The sequence below is a fragment of the Scyliorhinus canicula genome, chromosome 5 (genome assembly GCF_902713615.1).
Source record: "Scyliorhinus canicula chromosome 5, sScyCan1.1, whole genome shotgun sequence".
NCBI classification, from domain to species: Eukaryota; Metazoa; Chordata; class Chondrichthyes; order Carcharhiniformes; family Scyliorhinidae; genus Scyliorhinus; species Scyliorhinus canicula.
This window is the reverse complement of record NC_052150.1, coordinates 159,151,782-159,167,918: the sequence shown is the minus strand read 5'-3', so window position 1 is coordinate 159,167,918 and position 16,137 is coordinate 159,151,782. Positions and strand designations below refer to the sequence as shown.

General features: G+C 42.8%; 1 protein-coding gene across 13 annotated transcripts in view; it reads left to right on the top strand.

Annotated features, from left to right (window-relative positions):
* Positions 1-16,137, top strand: part of akap9 (A kinase (PRKA) anchor protein 9) — a 332,810-nt gene that overhangs the window by 259,430 nt on the left and 57,243 nt on the right. For 12 of the 13 annotated variants that reach the window (XR_005460747.1, XR_005460749.1, XR_005460744.1 and 9 more), the window contains 4 exons: positions 9,221-10,231; positions 10,671-10,838; positions 11,761-12,243; positions 14,869-14,929. Coding sequence is in view for 1 of the 13 variants with exons in the window: in XM_038797918.1 (XP_038653846.1) it covers positions 9,221-10,231; positions 10,671-10,838; positions 11,761-12,243; positions 14,869-14,929 (1,723 nt within the window). In the remaining 12 variants the exon portion in view is untranslated. The remainder of the gene's footprint in view (positions 1-9,220; positions 10,232-10,670; positions 10,839-11,760; positions 12,244-14,868; positions 14,930-16,137) is intronic. The other variant, XR_005460750.1, reaches the window with a different exon arrangement.

Sequence of the window (16,137 nt, the reverse complement as noted above, 5' to 3'; positions counted from 1 at the left end):
ATAACGTGGTCATTCTCGGCGCTACAGGTCCCGAGAAAGACCCTGTAGGCGCCCAAAACGGGACTCTTTTTTTTTTTTTTGCACGGTATATCACGCCCAAGATTTCCCTAAATCCTGTGCCTTCTTTTGAGCCCTATGATGTCTAGCTATACATAGCGCGCATCTGATATGGTTTGTAGCACTTTCTATTGTGTCCTGTCTAGGAAACTAGTAATGGGTAAGTGACACTGGTGATAAGGGACTGGTTTAGCACAGTGGGCTAAATAGCTGGCTTGCAAGGCAGAACATGGCAGCAGCGTGGGTTCAATTCCCGTACCGGCCTCCCCGAACAGGCACCAGAATGTGGCGACTAGGGGCTTTTTACAGTAACTTCATTGAAGCCCACTTGTGACAATAAGCGATTATTATTATATTATTAATACAATTGGCCCAAATGAAAAATACAATTCAAAAAATGTCATCAACACATGTTTAAACACAGTGGTTTTAGGGAAGACATTCCAACATGTGAAGGCATAACTGCCAATGCTCGGGTGAAGGGAATGAGGATGAGGACAGCCAGGCTCCTTTGAAAATTCTGAAAAAGTAGCTGTACAGTGGCAAGAAGAGGAGTTATTGCAAATGCTTGAGCAACAATTGGATAGTGGAAGTAGTAAGTGACGTTCCATCGAGCTAGACAGAGGGAATGGTATTGGAAGCGGATGATGTCGTTAACTTTGTCAAAGACTGCAGAGAGGTCAAGGCGGTTTAATACCTCAAATTCGGGATATTATTTGCAAATTTTATTTGGGGCATTTCAATGTAGGGGTTGGGAGAGGTGATTTGGGGGTCTGAGGGCTATGGAGGGAGTCTTTGAAAAGATTCAACTGTAGAGATGTAGGGAGGTTGAGGATAAATTTGAGTGATGAAAAAATGTTCAAGGATTTTGGAGGGGAATGGAAGTTTGGAGAATTAGTTTACAAGAAAATATACGTTGAGATTGGGTTTTTTTTTTCTTGATGATGATGGTTTTGCCATCTGGAATAGGATCTTGGATGCACTTCCAGAACTCCCCAGTTGTATAAATAAAACACTTCACCTAGAGCTGAGCCATAACCAATTTGCAACCATCGTCAGCACTTGTACCCTGACACTTGACTCTGATGGGGATGTTTCGGAAAAGTTCTATTCTGGCCCTGATTAAGTCATAGAGTTTTACTGCACAGAAAGAGGCCCTTCATCCCATTGCGTCTTCACTGGCCATCAAGCACCTATCTATTCTAATCCCATTTTCCGGCACTTGGGTCTGTAGCTTTGTATGCTATGGTATTTAAAGTGTTCACTCCCAGCCCAAAATAAGAAACATTCATCCTTTCAAGCTACACTAATGCCAGGGTTGGCCATGACTCTGATGCCAGGGCAGCACGGTGCGGTGGTTAGCATTGCTGCCACAGGCGCCACGGTCCCAGGTTCGATCCCGGCTCTGGGTCACTGTCCGTGTGGAGTTTGCACATTCTCCCCGTGTTTGCGTGGGTTTCGCCCCCACAACCCAAAGATGTGCAAGGTAGGTGGATTGAACACACTAAATTGCCCCTTAATTAGAAAAAAATGAATTAGGTACTCTAAATATATAAGAAAAAAAAATGACTCTGATGCCCAAAGTGGATCTGTTGTGAAAAATGCAGTAGGAGAAGCCAATGCAAATGACATCCTACTCCTGCCAAAGTGTGCTCAGCATAGCCTCATTATAATAAACACCCTCTTCTGCCAGAAGGACAAATGCAAGGCCACATGGAGGCATTCTAGATCAAAGCAGTGCCACCTCCTTGATTATATTCAATGGTCTAAGTGATGTTTAAATTAGTCAATCCATGTGGGGTACGAATGCTTGCTGGGCAGATCATCAATTTGTTTGATCAGAGACGAATATCTGTCTAGAATCAAGATAATTACAGAGACTCGTGAACATAACCCAGTCCATCACGCAAACCTGCCTCCCATCCATTGACTCTGTTTACACCTCCCGCTGCCTTGGGAAAGCAGGCAGCATAATCAAAGACCCCTCCCACTTGGGTTATTCTCTCTTCCAACCTCTTCCGTTGGGCAGAAGATACAAAAGTCTGAGAACATGTACTAATAGATTCAAAAACAACTTCTTCCCCACTGTTACCACACTCCTGAATGACCCTCTTATAGACTGAACTGATCTCTCCACACATCATCTGTACTGAGTAGTACTACACTATGCTTCACCCAAAGTCTGTGTCTATGTATTTACATTGTGTATCTATCGTATGTCCTATGCTTTTCATGTATGGAACGATCTGTGCAGACTGTTCGCAGAACAATACTTTTCACTGTACCTCGGTACATGTAACAATAAACCTAAATCCAAATCACAGGGCTCAAAAGTAGAAGAGGAAGAAAATCCAATGTCTGAGCTTTAAAATGGCCAGATCAAAGAAAATTATTCCGAAGTGCAGCTCACAACCATCAATTCACACGTGCAACTCAATTCCATAGCAGTTGAGCCAAATTAAGCCAGCTGTAATAGACCCCTCTGCTCAGACCATTGAGTCTCAACATTGATGTCACAAGGGCTGGTGTTAGAAAAAGTTATGTTCCAATATGTGACCACTTGGTACAAAAGCGAGTAGCCTTGATTGCCTGGCAGAACAACCGAAGGTTAGCACAGGAAGGTAACATTTCATCAGCTCGAGGCTGATGCCCAATAACAAATCCAGAGGGTAAAGGGCATGTGGTGGGAAGAGAAAGCCTGAGAGATCGAACAATACAAGAGCAGAGAATTACTGCTGAGGCTGTATAAGGCTCTGGTCAGACCCCGTTTGGAATATTGTGAACAGTTTTAGGCCCCGTATCTAAGCAAGAATGTGTTGGCCTTGGAGGAGGTTCAAAAGAATGATCCCAGGAATAAAGAGCTTGTCATATGCGGGGCAGTTGAGGACTCTGGGTCTGCACTCGATAGAGTTTAGAAGGATGAGGAGGGATCTTATTGAAACGTGCAGAATATTGAGAGGCAAAGATAGAATAGACGTGGAGAAGATGTTTCCACTAATAAGAGAAACTAGAACCTGAAGGCACAGCCTCAGACGGAAGGGGCAATCCTTTAAAACTGAGTCAGGAAGAATTTCTTCAGCCAGAGGTGGTTGAATCTGTGGGACTCAGGAACCCATTGCTGCAGAAGGCCGAGGAGGCCAGTCACTTGAGTGTCTTTAAAACCGAGATAGATAGGTTCTTGAATAATAAGAGGATCAGGGGTTACGGGAAGAAAGGAGGAGAATGGGGATGAGAAACATATCAGCCATGATCGAATGGCAGAGCAGATTCTGCTCCTGTTTCTTATGGTCTTATGCTGATCATCATGACATGCAAAGCTTTTTGAAGCCACCAGAGTCTAGGTCAAATGGACAAAATCCCCTTCTCACAGGATAGTATTTTTCTGAAGAATGCCAATGTCATACTTTGATGCTGAAAAGAGTATTTTGATCCACTCCAAGTGAGTTCAATGTGGCAGCTGTTATTATCCAGGCTATCACTTAGTACCCTGTGGTAAAATCCATGGAGAACCACTATACGATGGGACAACTGCAACAAGCAATCAAACAAACAAGGAACAACAATACCTCTGACTCTGATATTATTCCACATAAAGCCCTCAACATTTTTCAGACATTTGCTCACATCAAGACTCCATGCATTATTCTTTAGGTTTGGGAGGAAAAATAACTGTCTCCACAGCACCCTGAGTCCAAGAATTAAACAGTTGTAACGATCTTCATGAAGGGAGCTGAATATTGCTGTGGAATCTACCGAAATATTGCCCTCTTGTCTATAGCAAGGAAAATCCTGCCACACATTCTCTTGAATTGCCTGATTTTGGTTGACGAAATCCTCCCAGAGGCTCAGTGAGGCTTGAGAATTTCCAGAGGAACCTCCGACATGGTCGTTGTTGCTAGACAAAACCAAGAAAGGTTTTGAGAACAACAGGAACTCTTCATTGCATCCATCGACTTGACCAAAACCTTTAGCTCAGTAAATTGAGAGGCTCTGTGAATTGCCTTCCAAAGATGTGGATGTCTAACTTTAACACAATCTTGCAATTTTTTCATAATGACTCCTTCAAAACCAGGCTGGGGTTAAGAAAGGCTGTGTAATAGCTCAGATACTACTTGCACCCCACTTAATGGTGGCGATTCAGCTCATTGAAGATCAACTGCTCTTTGATGTCAGCACTGAATAGCAACGAGATAAAAAATTATTTAACGCTGATTGCCTCCCTGTGGAAACTAAACTGACCACCATGGACAGTATGTGATCTACAGTTTGTGCAGTACTGTTGCTCCCTCTGTACTAGATTTGTAAACCACTCGATCTCTTCTCTTCTGCATCCAAGAAACCTGGCCTGCCCTCTAATGTTGCTGAAACAAAACTCATATCAACTCATACTTGGTCAGTTAAATATTCTCACCTCACATGTGTGTTGAAGGATAAATTCTGGAATATGCTGAGCACTTCCTGTACCTTGGCAGCCACTTCTCAAAGGGTCACTATTGATGAAAAGATTGCAACACTGGATCAGCTGCACCACTTCAGCCTTCTATGAACTATGGTAATGAGTGTTAAAATTAAGACCTCCACAAATCGTCAGAAGTCTTGGTGTACAGAGTAGTTGTCATCACCACGTTGCAGTGTGACCTGAACTGTATATTAGCGGTACATAAGACCACCATCAAACAAATGCGAGTGTCCTCCTTCAAAGCAGCTACATAAACATTCAGACAAAAATCCTGCAAGATCATCTTCGATACTTTGGACATTGTCCAGAAAGCTATCTTCCCCCATCAGGTCCTGTTTTCCCAACCCTCAAATGGCCAACATTTCATAGGGGGACAAAGGAATTGCTTGAAAGGCACTCTGAAGCTTGCCTTGAAGCATGGTGGCACCGACTTTTTTTTTGATAAACAATTTTAATTAGGTATTTTTTGGCATTGTAAACAGTAAAATTACAGAACGTGAAAAGAAAAGGACTGTACAATAAACAAAGTACACAGTGCAATTGCCCTAACCCGTCCTACCCAGATCTGCCTAATTGACCCCCTATACTAAATCCCCCCCCCCCCCCCCCCCCGGACTTACAGGGCCTCTGAAACCCCAAAAATCGCCACCTCCGGACCCATTGCCACCCTTATGTTCAATACTCTAGACATGACGCCCTCGAACCACTGCCAGTATCTCCTAAGTTTTGGACATGCCCAAAACATGTGGACATGGTCTGCCGGTCCTCTCAGATATTTTACACACCTGTCCTCTACACCGAAGAATCTGCTCATCCAGGACACTGTCATGTGAGCCCGGTGGACGACCTTAAACTGAATCAGGCTGAGCCTGGCACATGTTGCAGTCCCATTAACCCTGCTCAGCGCGTCCGCCCACAGGCCCTCCCCAATCTCCCTTCCCAACTCCTCCTCCCATTTATGACTCAGTTCCTCAGTCTGCATCTCCTCCGCCCCCATGAGCTCCTTGTAAATGTCCGAGACACTTCCCTCCCCCACTCATTCTCGGAACACTACCCTATCTTGGATCCCCCTTAGTGGCAAGAGTGGAAAAGATGGCACCTGCCTGCGCAAAAAGTCCCGCACCTGAATATACTGGAATTCATACCCCTCGTCAACCCAAACTTGTCCTCCAGCCGCCCTCAAGCCAGGGAAGCTCCCTTCCAAGAACAAATCTTCCATCCGCTCAATCTCCGCCATACGCGATCTCTCCCCCCCCCCCCCCCCCCCCCCCGGTCCAACCTCCCCGGAGCAAGCCGATGGTGGTCACATATTGGGGACCAGACCGATGCTCCCGTTGCTCCCACATGCCTCCTCCACTGTCACCAGATCCAAAGGGCCGCCACCACTACAGGACTGGTGGAGAAGCACGCCGTCACCAACGCCCCCAGCGTCGACTTTAATAGGTGGGAGGAACTTGCTACCAGTCGTTCAGAATGTCGTCTAGTCCTTCCAGCTGCATCATGCTTTGAGTCTCAAAGTCTTAGTGATGAGACACAGTGGCGGCAGGAAAGAAAAGGAAGCAAATTTTGCCACTACCTCATTGGACATGTCCTACACCATGTGCCCAAAGATGTGCAGATTTATTGCAAAAACTTAACACCCTGAGTAGATGCATCTTTGAAACAAGGGGCAGAACAATGACAACAGATAAATGACTCAGTCAGTCGTGCACAACAGTCTGGAGTGGAGGTTGTGAAATGGTGATTTACCAGACAAGAACCAAGATGAGAGAGAATAGAAGTGTAAATAGGAACAATGACATCGAAAGTGGAGAAGAGAAAATAGTTCAGTAGATGGACAATTGCAGAAGTATGGTGGTTGGTAAAGTTTCAAAGTACAGGCAGTTGGAAGTTACCTGGTGCGTTTTTTCTGAAGTCAGATGCAAAATTAATTTCGGTTGTAAGGAAGTAGGGGGAGTTGGTGGTGAGGCATTCAAGGAAATGGCCGCATTTGGCCTTTTCTGTGATCAGGACCATGGGGGTAGAGAGGCCAGAAAGATAAACTGAGGGATGTACATAAACATGAATAGGATAATTTATATGGAGGGAGAGATAGCTACTCAAGGCAGTTACATGCACCTGCAATGGGCACCATGACACAAGAGGTTGGCTCAGTGTAATCAAGGCAGCAATGGTGGCAAGAAAGTAGAAAGGCAGAGTCATGGGAAGGGGTGGGTATAGGGTAAGTTACCAAAGAGGAAAAAAGAAAAGGTGGCATAATGCTGGAATGGGAAAAAAGGAGACCGATGAGAAGGACCCCAGTGGGATGGGGAAAATAAGGGAGGGTAGAAGTAATGTGGGTCTTTTTCAGGATGGCAGCCGGTGACCAGTGGTGTGCCTCCAGGATCTGTGCTGGGACCACAACTTTTCACAATATACATTAATGATCTCGAAGAAGGAACTGAAGGCACTGTTGCCAAGTTTGCAGATGATACAAAGATCTTTAGAGGGACAGATAGTATTGAGGAAGCAAGGGGACTGCAGAAGGATTTGGACAGGCTAGGAGAGTGAGCAATGAAGTGGCAGTTAAAATACAGTTTGGAAAATTGTGAGGTTATGTACTTTGGAAGGAGGAATTTAGGCATAGACTATTTTCGGAATGGGGAAATGCTTAGGAAGCCAGAAGCACAAAGGGACTTGGGAGTCCTTCTTCATAATTCTCTTGAGGTTAACGTGCAGGTTCAGTCGGCAGTTAGGAAGGCAAATGCAATGTTAACATTCATGTTGAGAGGGCTAGAGTACAAAACCAGAGATGTACCTCTGAGGCTATATAAGGCTCTAGTCAGACCCCATTTGGAGTATTGTGAGCAGTTTTGGGCCCTGTATCGAAGGAAGGCTAGCCTTGGAAAGGGTCCAGAGGAGGTTCACAAGAATGATCCCTGGAATGAACAGCTTGTCGTATGAAGAACGGTTGAGGACTCTGGGTCTGCACTCGTTGGAGTTTAGAAGGATGAGGGGGCATCTTATTGAAACTTACAGGATACAGCGTGGCCTGGATAGAGTGGACGTGGAGAGAATGTTTCCACTTGTAGGAAAAACTAGAACCAGAGGACACAATCTCAGACGAAAGGATCGATCCTTTAAAACAGAGATGAGGAGGAATTTCTTCAGCCAGACGGTGGTGAATTTGTGGAACTCTTTGCCGCAGAAGGCCTTGGAGGCCAAATCACTTAATGTCTTTAAGACAGATAGATAGGTTTTTGATCAATAAGGGGATCAGAGGTTATGGAGAGAAGGCAGGAGAATGGGGTTGAGAAACATATCAGCCATGCTTGAATGGCAGAGCAGACTCAATGGGCAGAGTGGCCTAATTCTGTTCCTAAGTCTTATGGTCTAACAGACAGATGGACTGGTGTGTGAGGTGGTAGAAAGGAGGGTGAGGGTTATTGCATTGAAGCAATAAATGTATGGGAACATTTTAAAAAGTGGTTGATGGTGGAGGAGAAAGGTCACAGTCTAAAGAGGTTGAACTCGAATGTTGAGACCGGAGGGCTCTAACGAGCCTAATTTGAAAATAAGATGCTGCTCCTCCAATTTGCATTGAGATTCACTGGACCATTGCAGCAGACCAGGGATGGTAATGTGGACAAATATAGATAAACCTTTCCAGGTCTAGATTTACCGATTTTGCTTCCAATTTCCATCCCCCTCTCACTTTCAGATGGTCCATCTCCGAAACTGCCCTCCCTTGACGTCTCTTGTCTCCATTTCCAGTGACAGGCTGACCACCAATATCCATTACAAACCCAACAACTCCATGTTTACCTCAACTAGAGCTCCACACGCTCTGCCTCCTGGAAGGACACCATCCCATTCTTCCAGTTTCTCCACCTCCGTTGCATCTGTTCTGCTGATCCCACCATCGGAAATGGTGCTTCTGACATGCCTGCCTTTTTCCTTGACCAAAGTTTCCCACCACCTGTGGTTGACAGGGCACTGAATCAGTTTCGGCCTATTTTCCCACATCTCTGTCCTCCTCCCAGAACCTCACTTTCTACACTAGAAGCCTCCGTATTCAAAGAATCCCCTCTCTCTCTCTCTCTCTCTCTCCTCCTTCTCTCTCTCTCTCTCTCTCTCTCTCTCTCTCTCTCTCTCTCTCTCTCTCTCTCTCTCTCTCTCTTCCCCCCCCCCCCCCCCCCAAGGCGCCAGCATTTCGTAGGGCCAACCCAGAGGACACAATCTCGAGACTAAAGGGTCGATCCTTTAAAACTGAGATGAGGATGAATTTTTTCAGCCAGAGGATGGCGAATCCGTGGAACTCTTTGCGGCAGAAGGCTGTGGAGGCCAAATCACTGAGTGTCTTTAAGACAGAGATAGATAGGTTCTTGATTAATAAGAGGATCAGGAGTTATGGGGAGAAGGCAGGAGAATTGGGATGAGTAAAATAGCAGTCATGATTGAATGGCGGAGCAGTCTCGATGGGCAAAGTGGCCTGATTCTACTTCTATGCCTATGGCCTGGTCCAATGCAACGAGCAAAACGTGCATGTGAATTGACAGGAAATTCAGCTTACATAGAGGTGGCAGAGATTGGGGATTCAAATCGTGTTAGAAAAGATTTAAGTTTGTGCCATAGGAAAAGATAATCTCTATCGGAAACTTTACATTTGTATGATCCTAGATATTCTGAAAATGTTTTCAATGCTCTTTGTTTTCTATCTTTTAGATCACTGTGAAAAATAATGAACATATCAAGGAACTGGAAGCCCAAGTAGAATGTCTAAAATGTGATCAAGAACGTCTAAAAAAGGATAATGAGGAAGAGGTTGAACAGTTGAATGAAGTAATAGAAAAGTTGCAGCAGGAACTGACAAAAGTGATGCCATTGGAATTAGTTTCTTCTGAAGGTGCAGAGAATTTGAAACTTCTGCTTGATAAGATGATGGCAGAAAAAGAGCTGTTGCAGCAACAAATGGATAAGCAAAATGAAGAGTTAATACTTTCAAAGCAGAAACTAGAAGAACAGAACAGAATATTGCAAATTCGGGGATTAGAAATGATAACCCAAGTAGAGAAAAAGGTTGTTTTTTCAGAAGCTGTCCAAGACCCCATCAGTAGTGTGGAAGTCAAAATTCAGGAGCTACAGGCAGCTATTGAAAAGAAAGATAAAGAGTTGGATTTATGTCAACTGCAAATACAAAGCCTGAAGGAACAGGCACAAACTGAAATTAAAGTACATGAAAACCAAATTTTAATTCTGGAAGAAGCTCTCAGGGAGAAAGTAGCAACTGTTCTTGTGAGCCAAGCACAGTTAAAGGCAGTGCAACAGCAAATAAGGATATGTGTTGAGCAACAAAAGAGTCAAATTCAAGAAAGAGAAGCTGTTTCTGGTAAAACGGGGAAAATACCACCGGCAAACACACAGGAAGGGGAAAAAACACATATGTGCCTAGCAGGAGCAAAAGATACTGATCCGATTATTCTACAAAGAGAGGAAATGATAAATATTGAACACCAAACAAAAGAACTATCCATGCTAAGATTGCAGCTAACTGAGGTGCAACATCAATTATCTGATCTCCAAGAAGAACTTGAATTTGAAAGGAAAGTACTTTCAACTACCCAAAAAGAAGCAGCAGAAAAAGAAAAGTTAATTGAGTTATATCGCATGTTAGAAAGGAAGAAAGAACCAACAGAAAAACAAGACAGTGAGGGATGGATTTCAACATCTTTACTTGTAAGTATAATCTAGCTGTTAATTATAACTATATGGGGCAGCCCAATGGGGGCTGCCTCACGGAGCCGAGGTCCCAGGTTCGATCTCAGCCCTGGGTCACTGTCCGTGTGGCAGTCTCTCCGTGTTTGCATGGGTATTGCCCCCACAAGCCATAGATGTGCAGGGTTAGGTGGTTTGGCCTCACTAAATTGCCCTTAATTGGAAACAATGAATTGGGTACTCTAAATTTTAAAAAAAATTGAAAGCAATTATAACTATATGGTGCTGCTTTAACAGTTTTCCATGGCTAGATCTCGACAAAATTATAGGCTACGATTGCCCAATGGTAAGATTTGTTTCATAGTTAACCTTTCGGTACAGATAGTTTTTGAAATCCAGCAGTTTATCTTTGTGTTCATATAACAGTTTTGAAAGCTCTCTTCATAATTTGGCTTTGCAGGCTGGTGAGAAGAAAGTTTCAAATTTAGAAACTCCTGTTCAACAAGGAGCCACCTCTGTAACTGATGTCGTTTCTGAACTAGAACAGGTCAAAACTGAAGCCACAGTGACGAAAGAACAATTAAGTAATTACAGGGGCCAGAATGAGAAACTCCAAGAGGACTTGCAGGTACAGACTGAAAACCTCCGTTTCTGTATTGGGAAACAGATTGCCTCTGTAGTAACAAAGGTTGCATGCAGTTTCCCTACATAACAGGGATCATTTTGTCCTCTTTCCCCTCTCATTCCGTTTCTTGCTCTCTTCATCTCTGTCTTGTTCTTCATCCCCCTACTCTTACCGTTCTTGCTATTCTTCACCCCTCCCATATCTGCTTCATTCTTCTTTACCTCCTCCCCTATCTGTCTCTCTCTCTCTCTCTCTTCCATATTGCCATGCACAATGTAATCCCATTTTAACTAGTGTTTATCTTGAATATGTGTATTACCTTACAGTTGATTATTAAGGATTCAGCATTTTTGAGGAAAAAGATAATCTACCTAGCTTTAATAGTGAGAAAAATTCATTTATAGATAGTAAAATTATTTCCAGGACCTCGTAAAAGATTTTTTAAAATAAATTTAGAATATCCAATTTTTCTTTTCAATCAAGGGGCAATTTAGCGTGGCCAATTCACCTATCCTGCACATCTTCAGGTTACAGGGGAGAGACCCACGCAGACATGGGGAGAATGTGCAAACTCCACATGGACAGTGACTCGGGGCCGGGATCGAACCTGGGTCCTTGGTGCCATGAGGCAGCAGTGATGACCACTGCCCCATCCTGCTGCCCTAGAACCTTGTAAGAGATGAATGCTCATAAATAGGTTGAGTTTGTTTACTGCATCGATTTTAGCAATTAAGACAACAGATTTGTTTTAAAAACCTTTGTACTTGTACATATAAAAGATGTTCACAGGTCTTCACCAATGGTGAATTATTGGCACAAATCAGATCATGTACCCTTAAAGTTGGTCAGCTACAAAGATTGCTTAGGAAATCTAAGTGTGAAACCAGAAATGTTTGCTAAAGATCTTAATTGTCCTTTTATTTAGGCAAAAGAACTAACTATAATAAACCTTCAGGAAAAACTCAACACTGCAAAGGAAGCCTTGTGCAAAGAGAAAGATCTCCATTTGGAACAAGATGACCAAACTCCTCAGAAATATGCTGCTGCAGAACCAAAACATGCATTGATCAAAGAAAGACCAATACAAATCCTAGTGGACTCAGCAGTCCAAACCGAAAAATTGATTTCTGATGACATTGAGGCTCCCCTGAGCACATGTAAAAATGCAGAAGAGCAAATTAATTTTCAACCTTCATATATTAATTCTTCAGAGGAAGTTACAAAAATAAGAAGTCAATGCTCTGAAAAACTTGATCAACTACAAAAGGTCCATGGTGCTGAAATGGCCAAACTGGAAGCAAAATATTCTGCTGAAGCAGAAGCTTTGATAAGAGACCACACAATACAAATGAATGCACTGAGGGAAGAATATGATGTTGTCAAAGCTATGATTAATAGCTCAAGACTGGTTAGTACTCTTACTCAAATTTCAATAATGAAGTTATAAATGTCAGACTTTGTCCAAGGATTTTGTTCAGAATTAAATCATTTTGTTGTATTAACAGCAGGTTAAAATATTTAAGAAGGGTTAACTGTTCCATCATGCTAACATTTAAGCACTCCGACCCTTGCACCCGTCCAATTCTAACCCCTTGTGCATCCCTGATTTTTATCACTCCACCATTGGTGCCGAGCCTTCAGCTGCATAGACCCTAGCCACATAATGAAGAGGCAAAAGGGAAGCATAACCCCTGCGTGTTTTAAGAATCTTGCAAAGTTAATTTGACTTTTGTTGGGAACTGTGCAAATAAAAATTGCCATCGTGCAGTATCAAAACATACATTTGGTATATAATGGCAATAATAGAATCCCAACAGAAGGGATTCAGCTCATCGAGTCAGCACCAACCCTCTAATAATAATCTTTATTAGTGTCACTAGTAGGCTTACATTAACACTACAGTGAAGTTACTGTGAAAATCCCCTAGTCGCCACACTACAGCGCCTGTTCATGAACACTGAGGGAGAATTCAGAATGTCCAATTCACCTAACAAACACATCTTTTGGGACTTGTGGGAGGAAACTGGAGCACCCAGAGAAAACCCAGGAGACAACGTGCAGACTCCGCACACAGTGACCCAAGCTGGGAATCGAACCTGGGTCCCTGGCACTGTGAAGCAAAAGTGCAAAGCACTTTGTTACTGTGCCGCCCATAATCTGAGAGAGCACCCCAACCAGGCTCACGCCTTATCCCTGCATCCCCGTAACTCTATTGAACCCGCACATCCCAGGGCACTAAGAGGCAATTTAGCATGGTCAATCCACCTAACCTGCACATCTTTAGAATGTGGAAGGAAACCGGAGCACCCGGAACAAACCACGCAGACATGAGAGAATGTGCAAACTTCACGCAGTCACCCAAGGTTGGAATTGAACCCGGGTCCTGGCACTGTGAGGCAGCAGTGCTAACTACTGTGCCACCATGTCACACCTAATGCAGGGACAAAATCTGTGGAGCATTTCCCCTCTCCTGTTTCTGCTATGCGTTTTCTTCTTAGCAATGGACTTGATTTACTCTGTCACTCTCTTTTCAAAGTGGGATAAGGATTGGAGAACCAACCTTGACAGATGAGCCAATTCTGCTCTTTGAGGTCTTGATTGAAGGGGTGAACTATAATTAGCTATGCTCGAATATCACAAAACTTGGTCCTGAATCAAGGAGGGTGAAATGGCATTAGGCGATGAAGGTTGGGGCCTGTACAAAGAACAAAGAGAAGTACAGCACAGGAACAGGCCTTTCGGCCCTCCAAGCCTGTGCCGACCATGCTGACCGTCTAAACTTAAATACTCTGCACTTCCAGGGTCCGTATCCATCTATTCCCATTCTATTTGTCAAGATGCCCCTTAAATGTCATTATCGTCCCTGCTTCCACCACCTCCTCCAGCAGCGAGTTCCAGACACCCACAACCCTCTGTGTAAAAAAAAAAAAAAAAAACTTGCCCTTACACCTCCTCTAAACCTTGCCCCTCACACCTGAAACCTATGCCCCCTAGTAATTGACCCCTCTATCCTGGGAAAAAGTCTCTGACTATCCACTCTGTCTATACCCCTCGTAATTTTGCAGACCTCTATCAGATCGCCCCCTCAACCTCCGCCATTCCAGTGAGGACAAACCGAGTTTATTCAACATGTCCTCATAGCTAATGCCCTCCATAACAGGCAACATACTGGTAAATCTCTTCTGCACCCTCTCTAAAGCCTCCACATCCTTCTGGTAGTATGGCGACCAGAATTGAACACTGTACTCCAAGTGTGGCCTAACTAAGGTTCTATACAGCTGCAATATGACTTGCCAATTTTTATGCTCAATGCCCCAGCTAATGAAGGCAAGCATGCCATATGCCTTCTTGACTACCTTTTCGACCTGTGTTGCCCCTTTCAGTGACCTGTGATCCAATAAATTCTATCGAGAAGGATTTGCAGTTCTAAAAACGTTATATTTCTTTTTAAAAATGCAAAAAGAAAACACTTCTCTTCATATTTACCTTGCATAGCAGGAATCCTATGTCTGCACGTTCTCCCTGTGTCTGCATGGGTTCCGTCCGGGTGCTCCGGTTTCCTCCCACAAGTCCCAAAAGACATGCTGTTAGGTGAATTGGGCATTCAGATTCTCCCTCTGTGTGCTCAAACAGGCACCGGAATGTGGTGCCTGGGGATTTTCACAGTAACTTCATTGCAGTGTTAATGCAAGCCTTCTTGTGATAATAAAGATTATTTTTTTAAAATAATTATAACAGAATGTAATGGAGAAATTTTTTTCCTGCCGTTATTGACATTATTCAAGATTTAGGACAAATGCCTTTGTTGCCTTGACAATGTGCACCGCTTTGTATTTTCAAACATTTCAATCTGTTTTCGTTCTACCATCAGTTAAGATTTTCATTAAGTTCACTTTAGTTTCCTTTCATTTGTCTACAGTTTAATTTTTTTCTTGCTGCCTCTTAATTTCTATATAGATTTTATTTTTGATAAATACTTGATTGTCGCTATCAAATTCTACTCCAGTTTCTTTTGTAATTTTTCCTACATCAGACTCACCTTGATAGACCAGAACCATCTATCGCATTGCAACTAAGAGATAGAGATGTCAGTGGTAAGAACTTTTACATATTTGCACTTATTCTTCAATGACTATTTTTAAAATTTAAGCTTGAAACAATGTTGCTCAGAAAAGATAAATATTAGTTTCCAAAATATAAGATTTGCTACTTCTAATGTAAGCTTAACAATAGAAAGCATTTTTTTTCTTCTCAAATGTGATAGAGTTGCTTGAGAAGAGAGAACGTTTAAATTGGAAGATTCTATTTGCTTCAGTAACTCTTAATCTAGGACTAATGATGAAAGCTTTTGGCTTTCTCACATTTGATTTGCACAGTTAGAATTAATCATACATTCAAAATATGCTCACAATGTTCTTTAAAATCACTTTTTTCCTTTCAGAAACTTATTGGTTAAGATACAACTGTAGAAGAGTTTTTAATCTTCAGTGCATACATAGCTGGGACGCTTTATCTAGCCAACTTTATATTTTTTTAATTGACCTTGAAGCAAGCAAGAGGCAGAAAGACTGAGGTGGACTGTGACACTGTGCAATAATTTACAAGTTATTGTTTCATATTTTAAGCAGATTTGAGAAACTTCCTCCCATCAAAACTCTGCTTTTTCAAAAATGCATGTCCATTGAAGCAAGATCATAAATAGTATAGTAAAATTGAAGAATAATTCAATGAAGCTTCACACGTGACTTTTTCTATTGATAGATGTTAAATGGTGATAGTGGTAATACTGGTAAATATTCAGCTGACCCTGAATATTTCACATCGTCACAAGACGATTTTTGCCATCTACTGTGGTTGGATTTGAGCTTGGATCCCCAGAGCAATGCGGTAATTGTTTACCAGTTTAGTGACCTATACCACAGGAGGAAACCAGTGGTAATACTGGTAAGCTCGATATAAAACCTAATTGAAGTCAGCTGGTAATGAGTCCAGGAGCCTGGATCAGATGCTTCTCCACTCTCCGCTTCCCAGCCTGCCACAACCAATCCTCTCCTGGCCACTGCAAAATTATTGTGAGCATTATTTAAATAATTAAATAAATCCTGAGTTGCAATATTTTTAAGAGCCTCATTCTCTGTCCAGCATAATCTATATCATAGGGAATTTAATTGCTGAGCCTGTTAAATCATGATTGATCTGTACCTCAACCCTATTTACTCACCGTTGCTCCATTTCGCTTGAATTTCTAAACTAACAAAAATCTATTTCAGTTTATTTTTCATCACTGTGTGAAGAAGTGCAT